The sequence below is a fragment of the Mauremys reevesii genome, linkage group 2, assembly GCF_016161935.1.
Source record: "Mauremys reevesii isolate NIE-2019 linkage group 2, ASM1616193v1, whole genome shotgun sequence".
Lineage (NCBI taxonomy): Eukaryota > Metazoa > Chordata > Testudines > Geoemydidae > Mauremys > Mauremys reevesii.
Window position 1 is genome coordinate 220,868,966 of NC_052624.1, and position 19,187 is coordinate 220,888,152.

General features: G+C 44.1%; 1 protein-coding gene and 1 long non-coding RNA gene across 3 annotated transcripts in view; one reads left to right on the top strand and one right to left on the bottom strand.

Moving 5' to 3' along the window:
• Positions 1-15,456, bottom strand: part of LOC120399366 (transmembrane protein 68-like) — a 47,771-nt gene extending 32,315 nt beyond the window's left edge. The window contains exons 1-2 of one of the 2 annotated variants that reach the window (XM_039527552.1): positions 15,088-15,456; positions 3,786-3,950 (exon numbers count right to left, since the gene is read on the bottom strand). In XM_039527552.1, the coding sequence (XP_039383486.1) occupies positions 3,786-3,950; positions 15,088-15,403 (481 nt within the window). In that variant the 5' untranslated portion in view covers positions 15,404-15,456. Of the gene's footprint in view, positions 1-3,785; positions 3,951-7,786; positions 8,090-15,087 lie in introns of those variants that run through there. The other variant, XM_039527553.1, reaches the window with a different exon arrangement.
• Positions 8,244-17,638, top strand: LOC120399368. The gene is made up of 3 exons (XR_005595115.1): positions 8,244-8,539; positions 15,782-16,186; positions 17,411-17,638. It is a non-coding gene; the product is annotated as an uncharacterized LOC120399368 (long non-coding RNA).
• Positions 17,639-19,187: the final 1,549 nt, after the last annotated feature.

The following is a 19,187-nucleotide window of genomic DNA, read 5'->3' on the forward strand; positions in this document are numbered from 1 at the left end:
CTCTCAATTCAGTCATTCTATCACATTTCAGTCCAGATATTGAGATATCCCAGATATCCAGATCCAATACTGGAGACACATGCAATACTGGATAGACTCTCACTATACTATACACACAGCCATGTCTCTACAGTCAAGAAAAGATTTCTCACAGCTAAAGAAAGATCACAGGGCAATTGGCCTGGCAGCTCATTCAAAAAGCATTTCATGAAATCAAGCAGTAATAATCAATAGCAAGCATTAGCAGCAGATAAGATTTATTGCAAGCAATGCCAGATTCATCAAGAGCAAAACAGGCAAGCACTATCATACAGGAATGGTGTATTACAGGATACATACAACAGAGGAACAATTAATACACAAATATAACCCCAATTGAAATTCATTTAGTAGGAGGTGACAGACTTTAAGATGAATGGTCCAAAAATGTCAGGAAAATCATATTATTTTAATTCAATGTCATTCCAATATTTTTTCTTCACCTATTTCAACACAAACATTTAAAAACAAATAGATATTTAGAACAAAAAAAAAAGGCAAAGATATTTTCAGGATTTTGAAGTTTTTTTGACTCTTGACTTTTCTTTTTTCTTTCTTTTTTTTCTTTTCCACTAAAATAGGAATTTAGAAAAAGCAAAACAAAAAAAAAAAAGGTATCCAGATAAACATGGGCAAGGCACAATGGGCAAACATGGTTCCTCCCTTCTCTGTGGGTTTCACAAGACCCTTCCTGTCTGTCTAGAGTCATTAACCCCTTCAACCCTTGTGGTTGGTTACCCCACCACCCAGCCTTTTTGGTTTAGCTACAGACCCAGCATTTTAAGTGACTTTAAGTGACTTGGAATTGTCCCTCTTGATGAATGTGCACCCTGTTTTAACAAGAAAAAGAAAAGAAGACAAAGTATGCTAAAGTGCTGCAGCCCAGCAGGACCCAACTAAAGGGGTTGAGTTTAGGTCAGTTCTAAAAGGTCAGGGTCCTCAAAGGTCAGGTCAGAACTCAGGTCAGGTCCTCATCTCAGGTCAGGTCTGCTCTGTCATGAGCGGCTGCATGCGCACCATGGCAGCTGCCACACCCCGCCTCCACACCCCCACCACCACAGTGTGAGTAGTGTGAACAAAGTGATGCACACACAGCACAGCACACACACAGCACAGTGAGGCTGTAGTGGCCAGTAGGAGTGAGGCATGCTGCCTCTGCTGCCCCAACCCCACAAGCAGGAGGAGGCTGGAGACTGATCACTGCACAGGTGCAGGAAGTGCAAGACTGAGAGACTGGTGGAGGTGGTGGCGGTGTGGGTTTGACACTGTTTGGGGGTGAATATCGGGTGCAGGTTGGGTCTGAAAACAAGTTGATGCTTTCAGGTTGTGTTCAGGTTGGTTGGTTGTCAGTTGGTTCAGAGTCAGGTTGGTTTTAAAATTAGGTAGGTCCAAAAAGACTTCTAAAAGCAGACTTCTAAAAAGGTTTTCTTTTTAGGGTTTTCTTTATAGGTCTCTTCCTTAGCCTCTTCTCCTCCATCATACATAGGAGTATTTACTATATTTAAAAATGAAAAAATGAAAGGATTATCTCAGTTAGAGTTCAGTGCATTTTTTATACCCATAGCTCAGCCGTAATAATTGGGTGCTTATAGATGAATAATTTAACAAATTTATGAAGGGTCTAAACCATATATACCCTCCTATAATTGGGTTCTTATGCAATTAATGCAATAATCTTTTCAGCCAGTTTCTTCTTTTTTCCTTTCCTTTCACTTACAACAACATTTACAGCATAATTACTTCTTAAGAAAGAAGTTAATGATTCTCTTATGGTAGAGCTGCCATATACAATTTTCCAAAAGCTAGTCTTCTAGTGTTTTTTTTTTTTTTTTTTGCAATTGATTGCTCAATCAATCAATCAATAAATTTGCCATCTCCCCCCCTGCCCAAGTTCCCCCCATATTAGGTAAAAAAAACTTCATACACTTGATATTAAAAGAGCATTGGCATTCTCTACAGATGAACAAGAAGCATTAGTCATTCTCCGAGTCTATTTCTATTATATGCTGATGACAAAAAGGGTCAGTCTACATCTTCACATCCATTATCTAGATGGAATAAACTCTATATTCAGGAAACACATTCTTTACCTTTGGTTCCACTCCTTCAAAGGATTACAGCCAATACCACTAGAATCAAGAAGGCTACATTATTTCCTTGCTTCAGTGTTCCAACTGCAAAAATCAGTATGGTGGTCACATGGAGTTCTATCCTTCCATATACATTATGCTCTCAACTTGGCTTCTAGATCCTTCAATCTCTTTTTAATTTAGTGTTCCTTGCCCACCTTCCTAGAATGGGTACTTCTAATCAGTTTATCTCATTAGTGGGAATTTGCAGAAGCCACTCAAAGGAGAAATGAAGGTTACTTAATTGTAACTGAGGTTCTTGAAAATGGACTCGGCATACTCATATTCCCCATCTGCCTTCCCCTCTTGCTTGGAGTCATAATCCATACATGGTGTTGATCAAGAAGTGGAAAGACCTGAAGTGATGGATCCCCATGCCCCCCTTTATAACCTCACACCTAGAATGTTCAAGAACAGTGAAGGAAGGGGAAAGTAAGAGCACCTGAGTGCTCCAACGGGCACTGCCTGTTAGGATCCATCTTCAGAGCTTCTAGGCCATCACATCCCATGAATGTGAGAAAAAAATTGATTATAAGTAATTAACCTTCATTTTCAGAACATCAGTTGGAAGAAGTCAGGGAAACAAAATAACTATTAAAGAAAACTAGCTGGAAGACTACATACTTAGACTTCTGTAGAACCTCAGAATTATGAACACCAGAGTTACAAATTCACCAGTCAACCACACACCTCATTTGGAACTGGAAATACTCAATCAGGCAGTAGTAAGACCAAAAAAAAAAAAAAAAAGAGCAAATACAGTACAGTACTGTGTTAAACGTAAACTACTAAAAAAATAAAGGGAAAGCAGCATTTTTCTTCTTCATGGTAAAGTTTCAAAGCTGTTTTCAGTCAATGTTCAGTTGTAAACTTTTGAAAGCATAACCATAACATTTTGTTCAGATTTATGAACATTTCAGAGTTATGAACAACCTCCATTCCCAAGGTGTTTGTAACTCTGAGGTTCTACTGTAGAGGTAAAATCCATCTTTGGTACAACTCCATTAACTTCAATGAAATTACATCAAAGATGTATTTTGCATTCTGAATCCAAGTTTTGAATATGCATGGGACAGAGCAATCAATTATTAGTTCCTGATGCTCATCATAATGAAAAGTTGGGATGCTTCATAGGATTTCTATTTAACAACAATACAGTAGGTTACAATGCTGAAAAAACAAGTTTGTTAGATTGGTTTATACTTTAGTTCCATCTCTCTGTCAGGGTGGTCAGAAGGAAGTGGCTGGCAGTTGGGGTTGCCCCACCCTCTGTGTTTTAGCAAGGGGGAACATGAGAGCATACAGGGTGCCTTTGCAACCCTTTGCTGGACATTGCTAGAGAAAAGCTTTCCAAACTTCTGTACAGAGGTCGCAAGCGCACCATATGTGGGATCCACATGGCCAGGAGCTCAAAGAACTTTTAGCTATAATGAACTTCAGAAGGCCTTAGAGTTTCTCAAATGCTTGAAATTATACTATTTTCTGTAGTGCTTACTTGGAAAGCATTTTGTTTGTGTCTTAAGTAATAAGGTACTTATGTCTAGTATTGTGTAATAGACTTGTGTGTCTGAATTTAAAATATTTCTAACTCTCTCATTTACAATAAATGTACTTTACCTGGTACAATACGCAAGAAGCGGTCAACTACTGAATAGGAGACTCTGCCCGTCTGTATATAGAGATTACAGACAAAGAAGTGGTAGTCTACAGAAGTGGCTCCATGGTAATAAACAATAAGCCCCGGTCCTTCTGGTATTTTTTCTATACCATGAACTTCATAACCTGTCAAGAATACAAAGTACAATAGTTTCAATATCAGCTTTTTATAAGCTGTGATTTAACATAAAGCTACTCACTACAGGAAACTCCTTACTATATATGGGGAAGATGTTCTAGGAGTCAATTTTAGGACATCCAATGTTAGTCAAGAAGTGATTAACATAACAATTAACTCTTGGCCCTGACAATCAAACATTTCACTTCACAGTTAAAGATGCAGTGAGAAAATGGCAGCCTTTTTTTTGCTGTCCGGCATCACTGCATCATATGTCAGCTCACAGAGGCCTAAAGTACTGGTGCAGTTTTGAGTCAGTGTTATTATTTATTATTTTTGTAATTGCGGCCATGATTTAAAAGAAGCCAGGAATTGGAGGGGGGGGGGGGGGCAGGCATCCTTGCCTGTAAATGCTATTTATCTAATGATCCAGGGCAATCTCTAACTTGATGGGTTTTTTGTTAGTCACACTTGGGTAGTTAACAACCAATCAATCTACAGACATTTGAGCACCAGGTCAGTGGAATGAGCCTTCTGTTAGTTTTCCAGGCTTTTATATGTTAGAAGTCCAAAAACTAAAAATACTTTCAAACTAGATGATAGTGAGGGAGAGACAAATATATATGTCTACACTGAACAGTTGTTGCCAAAACTTCTGTCTTTCACGGATATTTTAAAAAGTTCCCACGCGAAAGACAAAAGTTTTGCCAACGCAAGCGGCAGTGTGAATGCAGCTTTGTCAGCAGGAGCGCTCTCCTGCCGACAAAGCTTATGCCGCTTGTGGGGCTGGAAGTATTTTGTTGGTAAAAGTTCCAACAAAAAAGCGCAAAAGAGTGTTCACACATGCTGACTTTTAGCAACAAGGCTGTATCAACATAGCCTTGTCTCTAAAAGCTGTGTAGTGTAGACAAGATGGGATTAAAAAAAATCTGAAGTGGGAAGAGGGTAAATTATCTAGAATTTGGAGGTGAAATCCATGAGTGAAAGGAACCTCAAAACCCAACATAAAACCATGAAGCCACTGCTCATTGGAGTGTATGTTAAAAGACTGAAACAGTAATAAAACAATAGAAAAATCACCAAATAATTAGAATGATCTATAGGGTCAGAAATGCAAAGAAAGGCCTAGTTAATTGAAAAATACAATTTTTTCTGAACTAACTAACAGTTTAACTTGACTTAACAATGCACTATCTTAAATATTGGCTTTGGAGATGCTGGGTTATTTTCTCTTGCCTCAGTCTGATAACTCAGAGGTCAGTGTGACAATCAGAGATATGTGAAGGGCCATGGTTTTCCTCTAAACCTTCTCAGTTGTTTCTCAGCCATTTTTATGAGTCCAGACAGGCCTACCTTAATTATACTACCTCGGTGGTCTGCTATAACATATTACCAAGGTTCAATACAACGTCATATAAAAGTAAAAATGCATAACGCAGAGATTTATCTAGAACTGCATTGATTGACTGCTGTGTGCAGTAATATAGTGACCCTGGGTCTCTGAATGAGGCTTTATACTTGGGGGGGAGGGGAACGAGGGGGCGACCAGCAAGTCAGAGGCGAGCGGGTGGGCAAGCGGCAGGTGGGCAAAGAGGCGAGCAGTGAGCCAGCAGGGGTTTTAGAGGTGGGCATGGGGGTTTCTGGCAGTGGAGGGAGGAGGTGAAAGGAGGTGAGTGGTGAGTGGGGGATTGACTAGGAGGGATGCAGCAAGGCAGCGGGGGGGCTGGGGGTGAAGAGGGGTGTGATGGTGGGGCTGAGCGGGGAGAGGGTGGGTCCTATTTTACTGCTGTGATCTGGTCACCCTATGCATGCCATTTCTTTCCCCCTCTACACTGCAGGCTTCCACACATTGTCAGTGTCTTCCTAGTCTGCCATACATAAAATTATTTGCTTTAATTGAAAAATTATTAATAAAGTATCACTCCCCCCTCCAACCTTCCTTTTCGGCCCACAGCTGTTTCGGCGGGGCAGCACTGGCGAAGGAGGGTTTGTTTCCGCGGGGGTGGGCAGCGCTAGTGGGGGAGAGTGTTGTGTTTCAGGGGGCTGGGGACGGTGGTGTTTTGGAGGTGTGGGAAGGGGGGCGGGGTTCAGCCCTCAGCTGTTTTCTTTGGAGTAATATGGCCCTCGCTGCTTTACGAGTTGTGCAGGCCTGATCTAGACTCAACTGGCTTTCATAAATTCAGTAATCTCATTGGTCACGTCAAGTATGACCTAAACACAAAACCCATGAAGTTAGAGACTGTCCTTGTTCACTCAGAGACAGCGAGGATATAGGGAAGAATACTGTTGGTAAATCAGACTTTAAAATGATAAATTTCAGTGATTGAGGGAGACACAGTCGATAGCTCAGATGCTCAGCCTTATCAGCACAATAAAAGTGAGCTGGTGTGAAAACTGCTTATCAAATCTACCCCATCAGAAAGAATCTACAGTGTTGTTTTCTGTGATGGGTTCCCCCTCTGTTGGGGAGCCACCTGGAACTGGGGTACCACTGAGCCCCCCTGACCCACCAGCCTGGGCTCCGTCTCACACTGTGCTGCTGTAACAAGTTGCTAAGCTTTCCAAGCCTGCACTTTTAATCAGCATACACACAGGTAGGGACACACCCAGTTGTAGTAACATGCAAACGGGCTCTCTCACCAGCCCCTGCACAGAAAGGCTAAACAGCTAGTCCACATCCCAGTTCCTTAGGCAGCCATCCCCCTTTGGAGGGTAAACCCAAAATTATACCATCTTGTGCTGCACAGGGAACTGTACAACGTAAGCTCATGAAATCTCCCTCAATGTGGAGGAATCTTGATAATTTTAATCTTTCATCATATGGAAGCTTTTCCATGGCTTTAGTCCTCTGCAGTGTCCTTCTTTGGACCTATTCTGTTTCTGCTTTATTATTTTTTAGAAGCAGTGAATGGAATTGAACTTCATATTCAAAATGAGAGTATGCCATCCAGGGGCGGCTCTACGTTTTTGGCCGCCCCAAGCAGTCATGCGCGGGAGGCGCCCCGGAGCCGCGGGAGCAGCGGACCTCCCGCGGGCATGACTGCAGAGGGACCGCTGGTCCTGCCTGGCTCGGCTGGACCTCCCGCGGCTGCGGACGGTTTGCGGGTCCGGCGGCTCCGCTTGAGCTGCCGCAGTCATGCCTGCGGGAGGTCCAGCCGAGCCGCGGGACGAGCGCCCCGTCCGCAGTCATGCCTGCGGCAGGTCCACTCATCCCGGGGCTCCGGTGGACCTCCCGCAGGCATGACTGCGGCAGGTCCGCCGGCCCAGCCTGACGCCCCCCCCGGCGGCAGGGGACGCCCCCTAGATTTTGCTGCCCTAGGCACCAGCTTGTTTTGCTGGTGCCTAGAGCCGCCCCTGATGCCATCCAGTTTGTGTACATTGCACATCTATTTCTGTCTAGATGTCCACTGTGACACCTTTTTCTTAACTGGTTACAATTTATTTAGAAATATTTTATGTTCATCAGCAATGTAGTTCAACTTCTGCATTTGTCTATGCAGAACTCTTCATTCTGGTCTTACATGGGCTAGTGCTTAAGTAACTATAGTAATGGCTCAGGTAGGGGGCCAAGAAATGGTGTTGGTGGACTCAACACCCTACAGAATTGGCATAAAGGAGCAGCAGGAAGGGTTGGATAACATATATATTATATTAAATAATACAAATATATTCAAACTAAATTGTTTGTTTAGCATATGCAGGGATCAGTATTGCATGGAAGGAAGACATCAAATAATAAACCAACTGTCAATCAGAGAAAGGAGGAAAAAAGCATCTGCACATAAAAACAATCCTAACTAAAAGCCCTCATATCTCAAAATTAAAAAATCTGCAAAGAAAAAACCTTTAGTTATGCACACTAATTTTCTTTGTTTTGGTAAGAGTCTGTACTTCCTTCTTGACTTTCTGGGTGATGGATGTGGAGAGAATATTTTGCTGAGATCCAAAAAGTCATTTAAAGCTCTGCCTAGAGATGCTCCAAACAACAAGGTATCATCAAAGTGTGCTTGGATGAGGATGCTCCTCATTGTAGGATCTTTATCTGGTACAGCCCACCATGTGTTTTAAGTATCAGAGGGGTAGCCGTGTTAGTCTGGATCTGTAAAAAGCAACAAAGAGTCCTGTGACACCTTATAAACTAACAGACATGTCTGACGAAGTGGGTATTCACCCACGAAAGCTCATGCTCCAATACGTCTGTTAGTCCATAAGGTGCCACAGGACTCTGTTGCCATGTGCTTTAAGATTCCAGAATTTTACATAGGAGACAATCAGCCAAGAATCTGGGAACAGCACAGGCCAAACTGTATAACAATGCTGGAGGTTGTCTTTCTTTGGCTTCTGTCATTTTTCTGGGGTGGGGGTTCCTATCTGATTACTTCTTCTGGGGTTGAATGAGGAATGAGATAGAGAGCAGTGCAGACTATGGCTACGCGTACAAGGGCAGCTCTCAGAACAAGAAAGGAGGATCCAAAAATGTCATCTAAGAACACACTTTCAAATTTTCAGCCATTGACTCATGAACTCCAATAGACTTCCTGCTGCATCAGCTGAGCTGTAGGATGGAAAAGTTGGTCTTTGAAACTGCAGAAAATGTGTAAGCATCAAGTCCTATTGCATTTGGTATCACTTTAGTAAAGTTCAGTTGATGGACCTTTGATTTAGTTAACCCAAGTCTTTTTTTTTTTTCTCTTTCAAAGAATATGCATTTCATCACCTCTGAACTTTACAAACCAAATTAAGCGACAAGGGGAAAGCAGTTTACATCATGGGTAAATAGCTAACAGAGAAGCATGTAAGTGCTTTCATAGTGAAAGTACTTTTTAATTCTGGTAGCATGACCAACGTAAAAATACCAGTCTCTACTGCATGGAAAATAGAGATTTCGAACTTATGAACAATCATTCTGGGTTATTTAAATAGGAAAAGAAAGCTTGTGGTCTCCCTCAGACTCCAAGAGACTAGCCTGACTGGGCCCAGGGACTTTGTTTGCTGACTCTAATTTGTGGAGCTCTGAGCTAGGGCCCTGAGGTCCCCCTTATGAACTTTGTTAAAAAGACTATTACTTCCCTGATCTTCTTGAAGAAGACATATGTGTTTTATTAATTTTTTTTAACTTCCCCTGTCCTGAATCCTTTACACAGTAGCTTATAAGAGATCTGCTCTGGTCTGTGTCTTATTCTGACTGACTGCACATGAGTTTCACAATGTCCTACCCAGACTCTGTTTGGAAAGACAGTTCCACTACCACATCGTGTAGGCAATTCACTCCAAGTGCCAGCAGAGAGTGTAGCCAATTCACAAAAATATATATGCCAGAGGAACATTTGGTAGCAGCCTCCCAACAGTGGGGAGCAGGCAGGATAACCCAACTATAATGGCCAGAGTAGTAGATCTTTGTGTATGAGAAATGCTGTTTTTCAAGGAGCATCTCTTTCTATTTTATTCCAGACAAAGACACCAGGGATACCTGCTTTCATTAGTGATTTTTACTTTAAAAAAATATTAACCAAGGTTTTTTTTTTTAAAAATATTGAATGCTCAATGCTTTTTTTGCCTCGGTCTTCACAGACAAGGTCAGCTCCCACACTGCTGTCCTGGGCAACACAGTATGGGGAGGAGGTGAACAGCCTCAGTGGTGAAAGAACAGGTTAAGGACTATTTAGAAAAGCACGGGTCCAGATCTAATGCATCTGAGGGTGCTGAGGGAATTGGCTGATGTGATTGCAGAGCCATTGGCTATTATCTTTGAAAATTTGTGGTGATTGGGGGAGGTCCCAGACAATTGGAAAAAGGCAAATATAGTGCCCATCTTTAAAAAAGGGAAGAAGGAAAACCCGGGGAACTACAGACCGATCAACCTCACCTCAGTCCCTGGAAAAATCATGGAACAGGTCCTCAAGGAAACCATTCTGAAGCACTTGGAGGAGAGGAAGGTGATCAGGACAACATGGATTCATCAAGGGCAAGTCATGCCTGACCAACCTGACTGCTTTCTATGATGAGATAACTGGCTCTGTGGATATGGGGAAAGCAGTGGACGTGATATAGCTTGACTTTAGCAAAGCTTTTGATACAGTCTCCCACAGTATTCTTGACAGCAAGTTAAAAAAGTATGGATTGGATGAATGGACCATAAGGTGGACAGAAAGCTGGCTAGATTGTTGTACTCAATGGGTAGTGATCAACGGCTCAATATCTAGTTGGCAGCCGGTATCAAGCAGAGTGCCCCAGGGGTTGGTCCTGGGGCTGTTTTGTTCAACCTTTATTAATGATCTGGATGATGGGATGGACTGCACCCTCAGCAAGTTTGCAGATGACACTAAGCTGGGGGGAGAGGTAGATATGCTGGAGGGTAGGGATAGGGTCCAGAGTGACCTAGACAAATTGGAGGATTGGGCCAAAAGAAATTTGATGAGGTTCAACAAGGACAAGTGCAGAGTCCTGCACTTAGGAGGGAAGAATCCCATGCACTGCTACAGGCTGGGGACCGACTGGCTAAGCAGCAGTTCTGCAAAAAAGGGCCTGGGGATTACAGTGGACGAGAAGCTGGATATGATTCAACAGTGTGCCCTTGTTGCCAAGAAGGCTAACGGCATATTGGGCTGAATTAGTAGGAGTATTGCCAGCAGATTGAGGGAAGTGATTATTCCCCTCTATTCGGCACTGGTGAGGCCACATCTGGAGTATTGCGTCCAGTTTTGGGCCCCCCCACGATAGAAAGGATGTGGACAAATTGGAGAGAGTCCAGCGGAGGGCAACGAAAATGATCAGGGGGCTGGGGCACATGACTTACGAGAAGAGGCTGAGGGAACTGGCATTACTTAGTCTGCAGGAGAGAAGAGTGAGGGGGGATTTGATAGCAGCCTTCAACTACCTGAAGGGGGGTTCCAAAGAGGATGAAGCTCGGCTGTTCTTAGTGGTGGCAGATGACAGAACAAGGAACAATGGTCTCAAATTGCAGTGGGAGAGATCTAGGTTGGATATTAGGAAACACTATTTCACTAGAAGGGTGGTGAAGCACTGGAATGGGCTACCTAGGAAGGTGGTGGAATCTCCATCCTTAGAGGTTTTTAAGGTCTGGCTTGAAAAAGCCCTGGCTGGGATGATTTAGTTGGTGTTGGTCCTGCTTTGAGCAGGAGGTTGGACTAGATGACCTCCTGAGGTCTCTTCCAGTCCTAATATTCTATGATTCTATGATTTTATGAATACAAAATAATATTTAAGGACTGAAATTACTAACAGAATAGACATACCACTCTAAATTTACAAAAATTACATGTTTTAAAATATAGTAGGTCTGTCAAACAATTAAAAAAATCAATCGTGATTAATCGCAAGATTTAAAAAATCACGATGAATCAGTTTTAATCACACTCAAACAATAACAGAATACCATTTAGTTAAATATTTTTGAATGTTTTCTACATTTTCAAATATATTGATTTCAATTATAACACAGAATACAAAGTGTACAGTGCTCACTTTCTATTTATTTTTATGACAAATATTTGCACTGTAAATACAAAAGAAATTGTATTTTTTTTCAATTTACCTAACACAAATTCTGTAATGCAATCTTTTTATCGTGAAAAGGCAACTTAACATAACTGCACTCAAAAGTAAAATAGTGTAAAACTTTAGAGCCTACAAGTCCTACTGGTGGAGCATGCTGTCAGAAGTCTTAAAAGAGCAACACTTCAATTCTGAAACTACAGAGCCTTGAATCATCAAAAAAGAAAATCAACCTTCTGTTGCTGGCATCTGACTCAGATACTGAAAATGAATGTGTGTCAGTCCGCATTGCTTTGGATCATTATTGAGCAGAACCCGTCATCAGCATGGAAGCATGTCGTCTGGAATAGAGGCCAAAGCATGAAGGGGCGTTTGAACATTTAGCATATCTGGCACGTAAATACCTTGCAACGCCAGCTACAACAGTGCCATGTGAACGCCATCAGGTGACATTGTAAATAAGCGGGCAGCATTATCGCCCGTAAATGTAAACAAACATTTTTGTCTTATTGATTGACTGCACAAGAAGTAAGATTGAGTGGACTTGAAGCCTCTAAAGTTTTACATTGTTTTGTTTTTGAGTGCAGTTATGTAACAAAAAAAATCTACATTTGAAAGTTGCACTTTCACAATAAAGAGATTGCACTACAGGACCTGTGTAAGGTGAATTGAAAAATACTATTTTTTGCAAATATTTACACTAAAAAGATAAAAATAATAATACAAAGTGAGCACTGTACACTTTGTCTTCTGTGTTGTAATGGAAATCAATATATATGAAAATGTTGAAAACATTCAAAAATATTTATAATAAATTTAAATTGGTCTTCTATTGTATAACAGTGCAATTAAAACTGTGATTAACTGCAATTACTTTTTTTAATCAAGTTAATTTGTTCTGAGTTAATTGCTTGAGTTAACTGCAATTAATTGACAGCCCTAAAATATAGTGATCAGTGAAGTATCTGACAAAAGCTGGTTAGTTTAACAAAACATGGCCTTTTAATAAAAGAAATACTCCAAGGGAGGGGATATTCTAGGGCTGTTTTCTTGAGACAGAAGGTTGCCTAATGAAGGAACACACTCTATGCAGGAAGTTTTGCTTGTTTTAACATACAAAGAGTAGATTCAAAGTCCTGCATTTCTCCTGAAAAAGCACTGGTACTATAGGTGAAGCCACATCAATGATAAGAACAGTGAGACATTTTTAGATAAAAGTCAAGTGTAGACAGCCAAGGAGTAAAACAGCATCAGCTATCAAGAGCTCGTTACTACCAGCTTGGGCTTAAGAACCAATAGCTTAGAGCAGTGTTTCCCCAACCGGTGTGCCATCCAAACAGGTGTGCTGCGGAATTCTTTAAAAACTACGCATAAGAACAAAAATAACTTTCCTTGTATTTTAGTGGCAGAGCCAGATCGCACTCTATACTTTTGCTTTCCGGGGCAAGACCCCTTGTACATATTATGCATGCGTCACATTCCATTCCCCAAACCAAAGTTAAGCTAGCAAATTTGAGTCCTGTGGAGTGGGGGAAGGAGAGAGGGAAGGAAGGGAGGAAAGCTGCCTTCTGATTGGCTATCTTCCTCTCTCCCTCACCGCCAACATGGGCAGAGCAACCAGTCAGAGCTCAATCTCCCTCCCCCCACCATATCCTGTGTGAGCAATGGGTTGGGTCCTCTGTCTCCCCTCCCCTCCGCAGCTGCTGGCCGGGGGTAAGGGGAAGAGCCCCTGGCGCTGCCCCCCCCCCAGCCTGGAAGTGGAGCAGGACTCCAGTGCAGCCCCCTACCATTGGGAGGTGGGGAAGAACCCCAGGAGAAGCAGAGGTGAGGTGAGGGGTATGGGCGGTGCGTAACAGAAGCTAAGGGAAGCTAAGCCTCCTCAAACCTCTCACCACTGAGGGTGGGGGAGGGAGGAAGGGCAGAGGCGGATTACTCCACTGGTCTCCGGGGCCCATGCCCAGGGACCCTGGCCAGTTTGGAGCCCATGGAAAAATCTCCCCCCACCACAGCCCCCGGGCTGGAGAAGCTCTTGTTCCCTTCTAGAGCCCAGGGCCACAGAGTTTTTCCAGTCTTAGGGCGGCAGCAGGGGGGTGAGGAGGTAGAAAGGAACAAGTTGGGGATGGGGCCTCAGGGGAAAGAAGTGGAGTGGGGGCAGAATGGGGGCAGGGTCGTGAGGGAAGGTGCGGAAGGTGGGGCCATGGGTGGGGCCACATGCAGAAGGGGTGGGGCCTCGGCTGAAAGAGGTGGGACAGAGGCTAGCCTCCCCAAGGGGAAGCTTCAACCGCCACCCATGATGAGGGGGCTGAACTGGAGGGTGGCGGCTGAGTGTGAGATGGGGGAACTTGGGGGATGGAACTAGTGGGTGCTGAGGACAGCTGAGAAGGCAGAACGGTGGAGCCTGGGTGCGGTGTGTGAGAAGGGGGCTGGAATGGTGGAGGGTGAGGACAGAACTGATGGGGCTGGGTGGTGTGGAGCAGAACTGGGGTGAGGTGGGGGCTGAACTGGTGGAGGGTAAGACAGAACTGATGGGGCTGGGTGGAGTGGAGCAGAACTGGGGTGAGGTGGGGGCTGAACTGGTGGAGGGGGAGGACAGAACTGATGGGAGCTGGGCACAGAACTGATTTGGAGACTACAGACTGTGAAGCCAAGGGTGGTAAAAAGCTTAAACCAAGGTGATAAGAGGGCAAGCTCATTTGGAGACTATATGATGGTGTGCCTCAAAATAATTAAAGGTATCAAGGTGTGTGGCAGCAGAGAAAAGGTTGGGAACCACTGGCCTAGAGTTGAAAACCTCCATCATTCGTATTATCTTTGATGGCTCAAAATGCCTAGGAAATATCAACCAATTCTCATATCTGTCAGTGAACCCCATCTGAGTGTAACTATAGTTCAGCCACAAAATGTTCAGGATACCAGTTTTTAATAATAAAATGATAGCACCTCACAGCACACAATAAAAAATTATTGTTAACAGCACTTTAAAGACACCTTTCAAAAATATTCATAAACTATCTTTTGCTTCAGCCTGAAAACTGAAATTTGTTTCCTAAATGAATTTTCCTCCTTCTTTCATTGCTGAGCTATTAGATTTTTTTTTTTACTCCCATATAAAGTTTGCTTTGAAAAAGGAATGCACAAAAAAAGTACATGGAATGGAATTTTTAAACAGATAAAAGAAAATGTAGGTCAAACTTTGGTCCTATCAGTTTTCAAAATGTCCATATAGCAGGGGTTCCCAAACTTGGTTCACAGCTTGTCCAGGGAAAGCCCCTGGAGGGCTGTGAGATGCTTTGTTTACCTGAGCGTCCACAGGTACAGCCGCTCGCAGCTCCCAGTGGCCACGGTTCGCCGTTCCCAGCCAATGAGAGCTGCGGGAAGCAGTGCCGCAGCTCCCATTGGCCAGGAAGCAGTGCCGCAGCTCCCATTGGCTGGGAATGGTGAACCATGGCCACTGGGAGCTGCGGGCTGCAAGCGGTCGCACCTGCAGATGCTCAGGTAAACAAAGCATCTCGCGGCCCACCAGGGGCTTACTCTGAACAAGCTGCAAACGATGTTTGGGAACCCCTGTCATGTAGTCACCTATTGCAATAATATATATTTAGTGTTTAAAGGGGAAAAAAAACCTCTTACCATGCCATAGCTTTCCATACATACTAATTATGCGTGACACAATTAGCCTTCCATTGTCCCACGATTTATTGGAAAAATCATCATCTAGGCCGTTCTTTCTCTTGTAAATGTGAAGGCAAATATTACAAAAGACGCAAATGATAAACCAGAGTAAATGAGGAAAAAATAATATTGTGAGTGACACACACAAGAAGGAGCCCATATAATTTGGATAGTGGTAGTCCAGACCAATCCATTCTTTTAATACGTAAATCAGCCAGGTTGAGTTGGTCACAGATTCCTGCCCTGAAGTATAGGATTCACTTTTACTTATCATCTTCTGTTTAAAAAAGAATTAGGCGAACTGAGTCAAGCTCTCTTTGTAGTCAAAGCAGCTTCTTAACTTTGCCCCTAGGAAGAAAGAACACACTGTCATTTATTCCTACTACTACCACCAGAGAAATTACACACGCGCTTTCATTATCTGTAATTAATTTCATTGTATTGGTGTCCTTTTGCTATGTTGCTCCTAAGCAGGTGTTGCTGTTATGGGGAGTCTCAACAATTTATAGTAGGGAACGTGTTCCCTGGGGAAATGTTGTGCTTAAGGTGTTAAAGCAAACAAGCATCTACTGTATCCTGTTTTTCTCATGTGAAGTAGGACTTTGACATATGGTTATGGATTCATAAACAACTATTTTTAAACACATTGCAGTAGTGCCAGAAGAGCATCAGCAGAAGAGGGGACTGACAGCAGCAGAGGAACCCCTGAGCAGTGATGGACTGAAGTGTCGTGAAAGACCTGTGCAATGGAGTCAGGGGCAACCCTGATGGAGATTAGGGGTTGGTCAGAGAGGGAGAACTGAAATTGATAGATCAGAGAGAAAAGAGTTTTTATCCAGAACAAGATTTAATGGTGGCCATCGTGGTGAGTGAAGGAGCTTTCTAGGGCTGAAGATCAACTGCAGAGGGGAGGATGAGGAAATGAGGCTGAGGCAGCAACTAATGGGTCAGAAGAGACATCAATGTGGAAGATTAAATCAAATGGTGTGAAAGAGGAAGACTGTGAGTAGAGTCAGAAGGAAACCTAGGAATCATAGAGGAACATGGAATGGTCAAGGTAACAAAATAAGGAAGGAACTTGCTCCTTCCTAGATGATCTTCTCCCCACTTGCTTCTCTTCCTTCCACCAGAAGCCATTATGAAACCTTAACTATAGTGCTTGGTCTTGCTATAATGAAATGAAATAAATAATAAGTAATGGTCAGTACAGCCATCTTTGAGTCTTGCTTAACATACCAACTTTTAGTGGTGTGCTTTTGTTCTATAATTGTTTTATATAATATTTCTTAACCTCACCAGTATTGTGAGGACTGATTAGCAAATTTTTGTGAAGGACTTTAATATGAAGTTCTACTTAAAAAAAAACTACATTAAGAATCATGCTCTGTATAATAGTAATATCTATCTGTATAGATCTATTGTCAAGCTAGCATGCTAAAAATATAGTATAGCCACTGTAGTGCAGGCAGCAGAAAACAGCAGCACAGGCTAGCTGGCCAGAGAACAAACTCTCCTGGACACTGTGGGTATGTACTCATGGGGGATAGCTCATGCCACCACTAGCCTCTGCCCAGGCTATCAGGACTACTAGGGTGGCCAACTTTCTAATCTGTGAAAAATGGACACTGAGCGCCGGAACCTCCCCTACCCCCTGCTCCGCCTCTTCCCCCCCTCCCTGAGGCCCTGCCCATGCTCTGACTCTTCCCTCCTAAGGCCCTGCCCCACTCTGTTTCTTCCCCCTAAAGCCCTCCCCCTGCTCCACCTCTTCATCCCCATCACTGGCTGGTCTCTCCACCTCCCTCCCCTTACCAGCTGAGTAGGCATTTAGGGGTAGAGGAGTGACTGGGGCAGGATGTTCAAGGAAGAGCCTTGCTCCGGGGTAAGTGACTGGGGCAGCACAGAGGACAGAGAGCCACACTTTGGGGGTGGGGGGTGACTGGGGCAGGATGGGGAAGGGAGAGCCATGCTCTGGGGGTGGGGGGTGACTGGGGCAGGATGGGGAAGGGAGAGCCGCACTCCAGGGGTGGGGGGTGACTGGGGCAGGACAGGGAAGGAAGAGCTGCACTCAGGGTGGCGGGAGTCCAGGGCAGGATGGGGGAGGAAGAGCTGCGCTCCAGGGGTGAGGGTTCACCGGGGCAGGACAGCACCCCAGGGGCGGGACACATATGAGGCTGAGAAGGGGGACTGGGTAGTAAACCCAGTCACTGGCCCCCCTCCTCAAACGCTGCACGCTTCAGGATCCCTCCCCAAGGGTGCCAGCCACCATATCTCTCTCCACCAGAGCCGGGCAGTTCCTGAATGCTCTTCCAGCTCCAGCAGCAGCTGCTCTTCCCACCCTCCTGGCGACAGAACGGAAGCCAATTGTGGACAGTTACTCAAGTACCTGGACTTTTAGTGTCTGTCAGTAGTACTGACCGGACATTGTGGCTCCCGTCCACTCACGCCCCTTCTCTGCCTACGCTACATTGATGACATCTTCATCATCTGGACCCATGGGAAGGAGACTCTGGAAAAATTCCACCACGATTTCAACAGCTTCCACCCCTCCATCAACCTCAGCCTGGACCAATCTACACGGGAGGTCCACTTCCTAGACATCACGGTGCTAATAAGTGATGGTCACATTAACACCACCCTATACCGAAAACCTACCAACCGCTATGCCTACCTTCATGCCTCCAGCTTCCATCCCGGGCACACCACAAGATCCATTGTCTACAGCCAAGCACTGAGGTACAACCGTATCTGCTCTAACCCCGCAGACAGAGACCAACACCTAGAAAATCTCCACCAAGCATTCTCAAGACTACAGTACCCACACAAGGAAATAAGGAAACAGATCAACAGAGCCAGATGTGTACCCAGAAGCCTCCTACTGCAAGACAAACCCAAGAAAGAAACCAACAGGACTCCACTGGCCATCACATACAGTCCCCAGCTCAAACCCCTCCAACGCATCATCAGGGATCTACAACCCATCCTGGACAATGATCCCACACTTTCACAGGCCTTGGGTGGCAGGCCAGTCCTCGCCCACAGACAACCTGCCAACCTGAAGCATATTCTCACCAGCAACTGCACACCGCACCATAGTAACTCTAGCTCAGGAACCAACCCATGCAACAAACCTCGATGCCAACTCTGCCCACATATCTACACCAGCAACACCATCACAGGACCTAACCAGATCAGCCACACCATCACCGGTTCATTCACCTGCACGTCCACCAATGTAATATATGCCATCATATGCCAGCAATGCCCCTCTGCTATGTACATCGGCCAAACTGGACAGTCTCTAAGGAAAAGGATAAATGGACACAAATCAGACATTAGGAATGGCAATATACAAAAACCTGTAGGAGAACACTTCAACCTCCCTGGCCACACAATAGCAGATTTTAAGGTGGCCATCCTACAGCAAAAAAAACTTTAGGACCAGACTTCAAAGAGAAACTGCTGAGCTCCAGTTCATCTGCAAATTTAACACCATCAGCTCAGGACTAAACAAAGACTGTGAAATGGCTTGCCAATTACAGAAACAGTTTCTCCTCCCTTGGTTTTCACACCTCAGCTGCTGGAACAGGGCCTCATCCTCCCTGACTGATCTAACCTCGTTATCTCTAGCATGCTTCTTGCTTGCTTATATATACACCTGCCCCTGGAAATTTCCACTGTTTGCATCCGAAGAAGTGGGTATTCACCCACGAAAGCTCATGCTGCAAAACGTCTGTTAGTCTATAAGATGCCACAGGATTCTTTGCTGGTCAAAAACTGGACACCTGGCAACCCTAATGACTACAGTACTATTTTTAGTGCACTACCTCAAGGAAAACTAGTGGTAGTATATCTGTGCAAGCTGGGAATCAGATCCCTAGTCTGTAGGTTCCAACCCTGCTGATGACTCATGTGGGCATCAGTATATGATGCAATTTCTGTTTTTTCTGTTTTAATTTTTTAAAACCTAGGAAACCACGTACGCACACGTGCGTGCACACACACATGCACAAAATATTAAAAGAACATTATTAAGATTACAAATTCAAGCACTCAAAAGT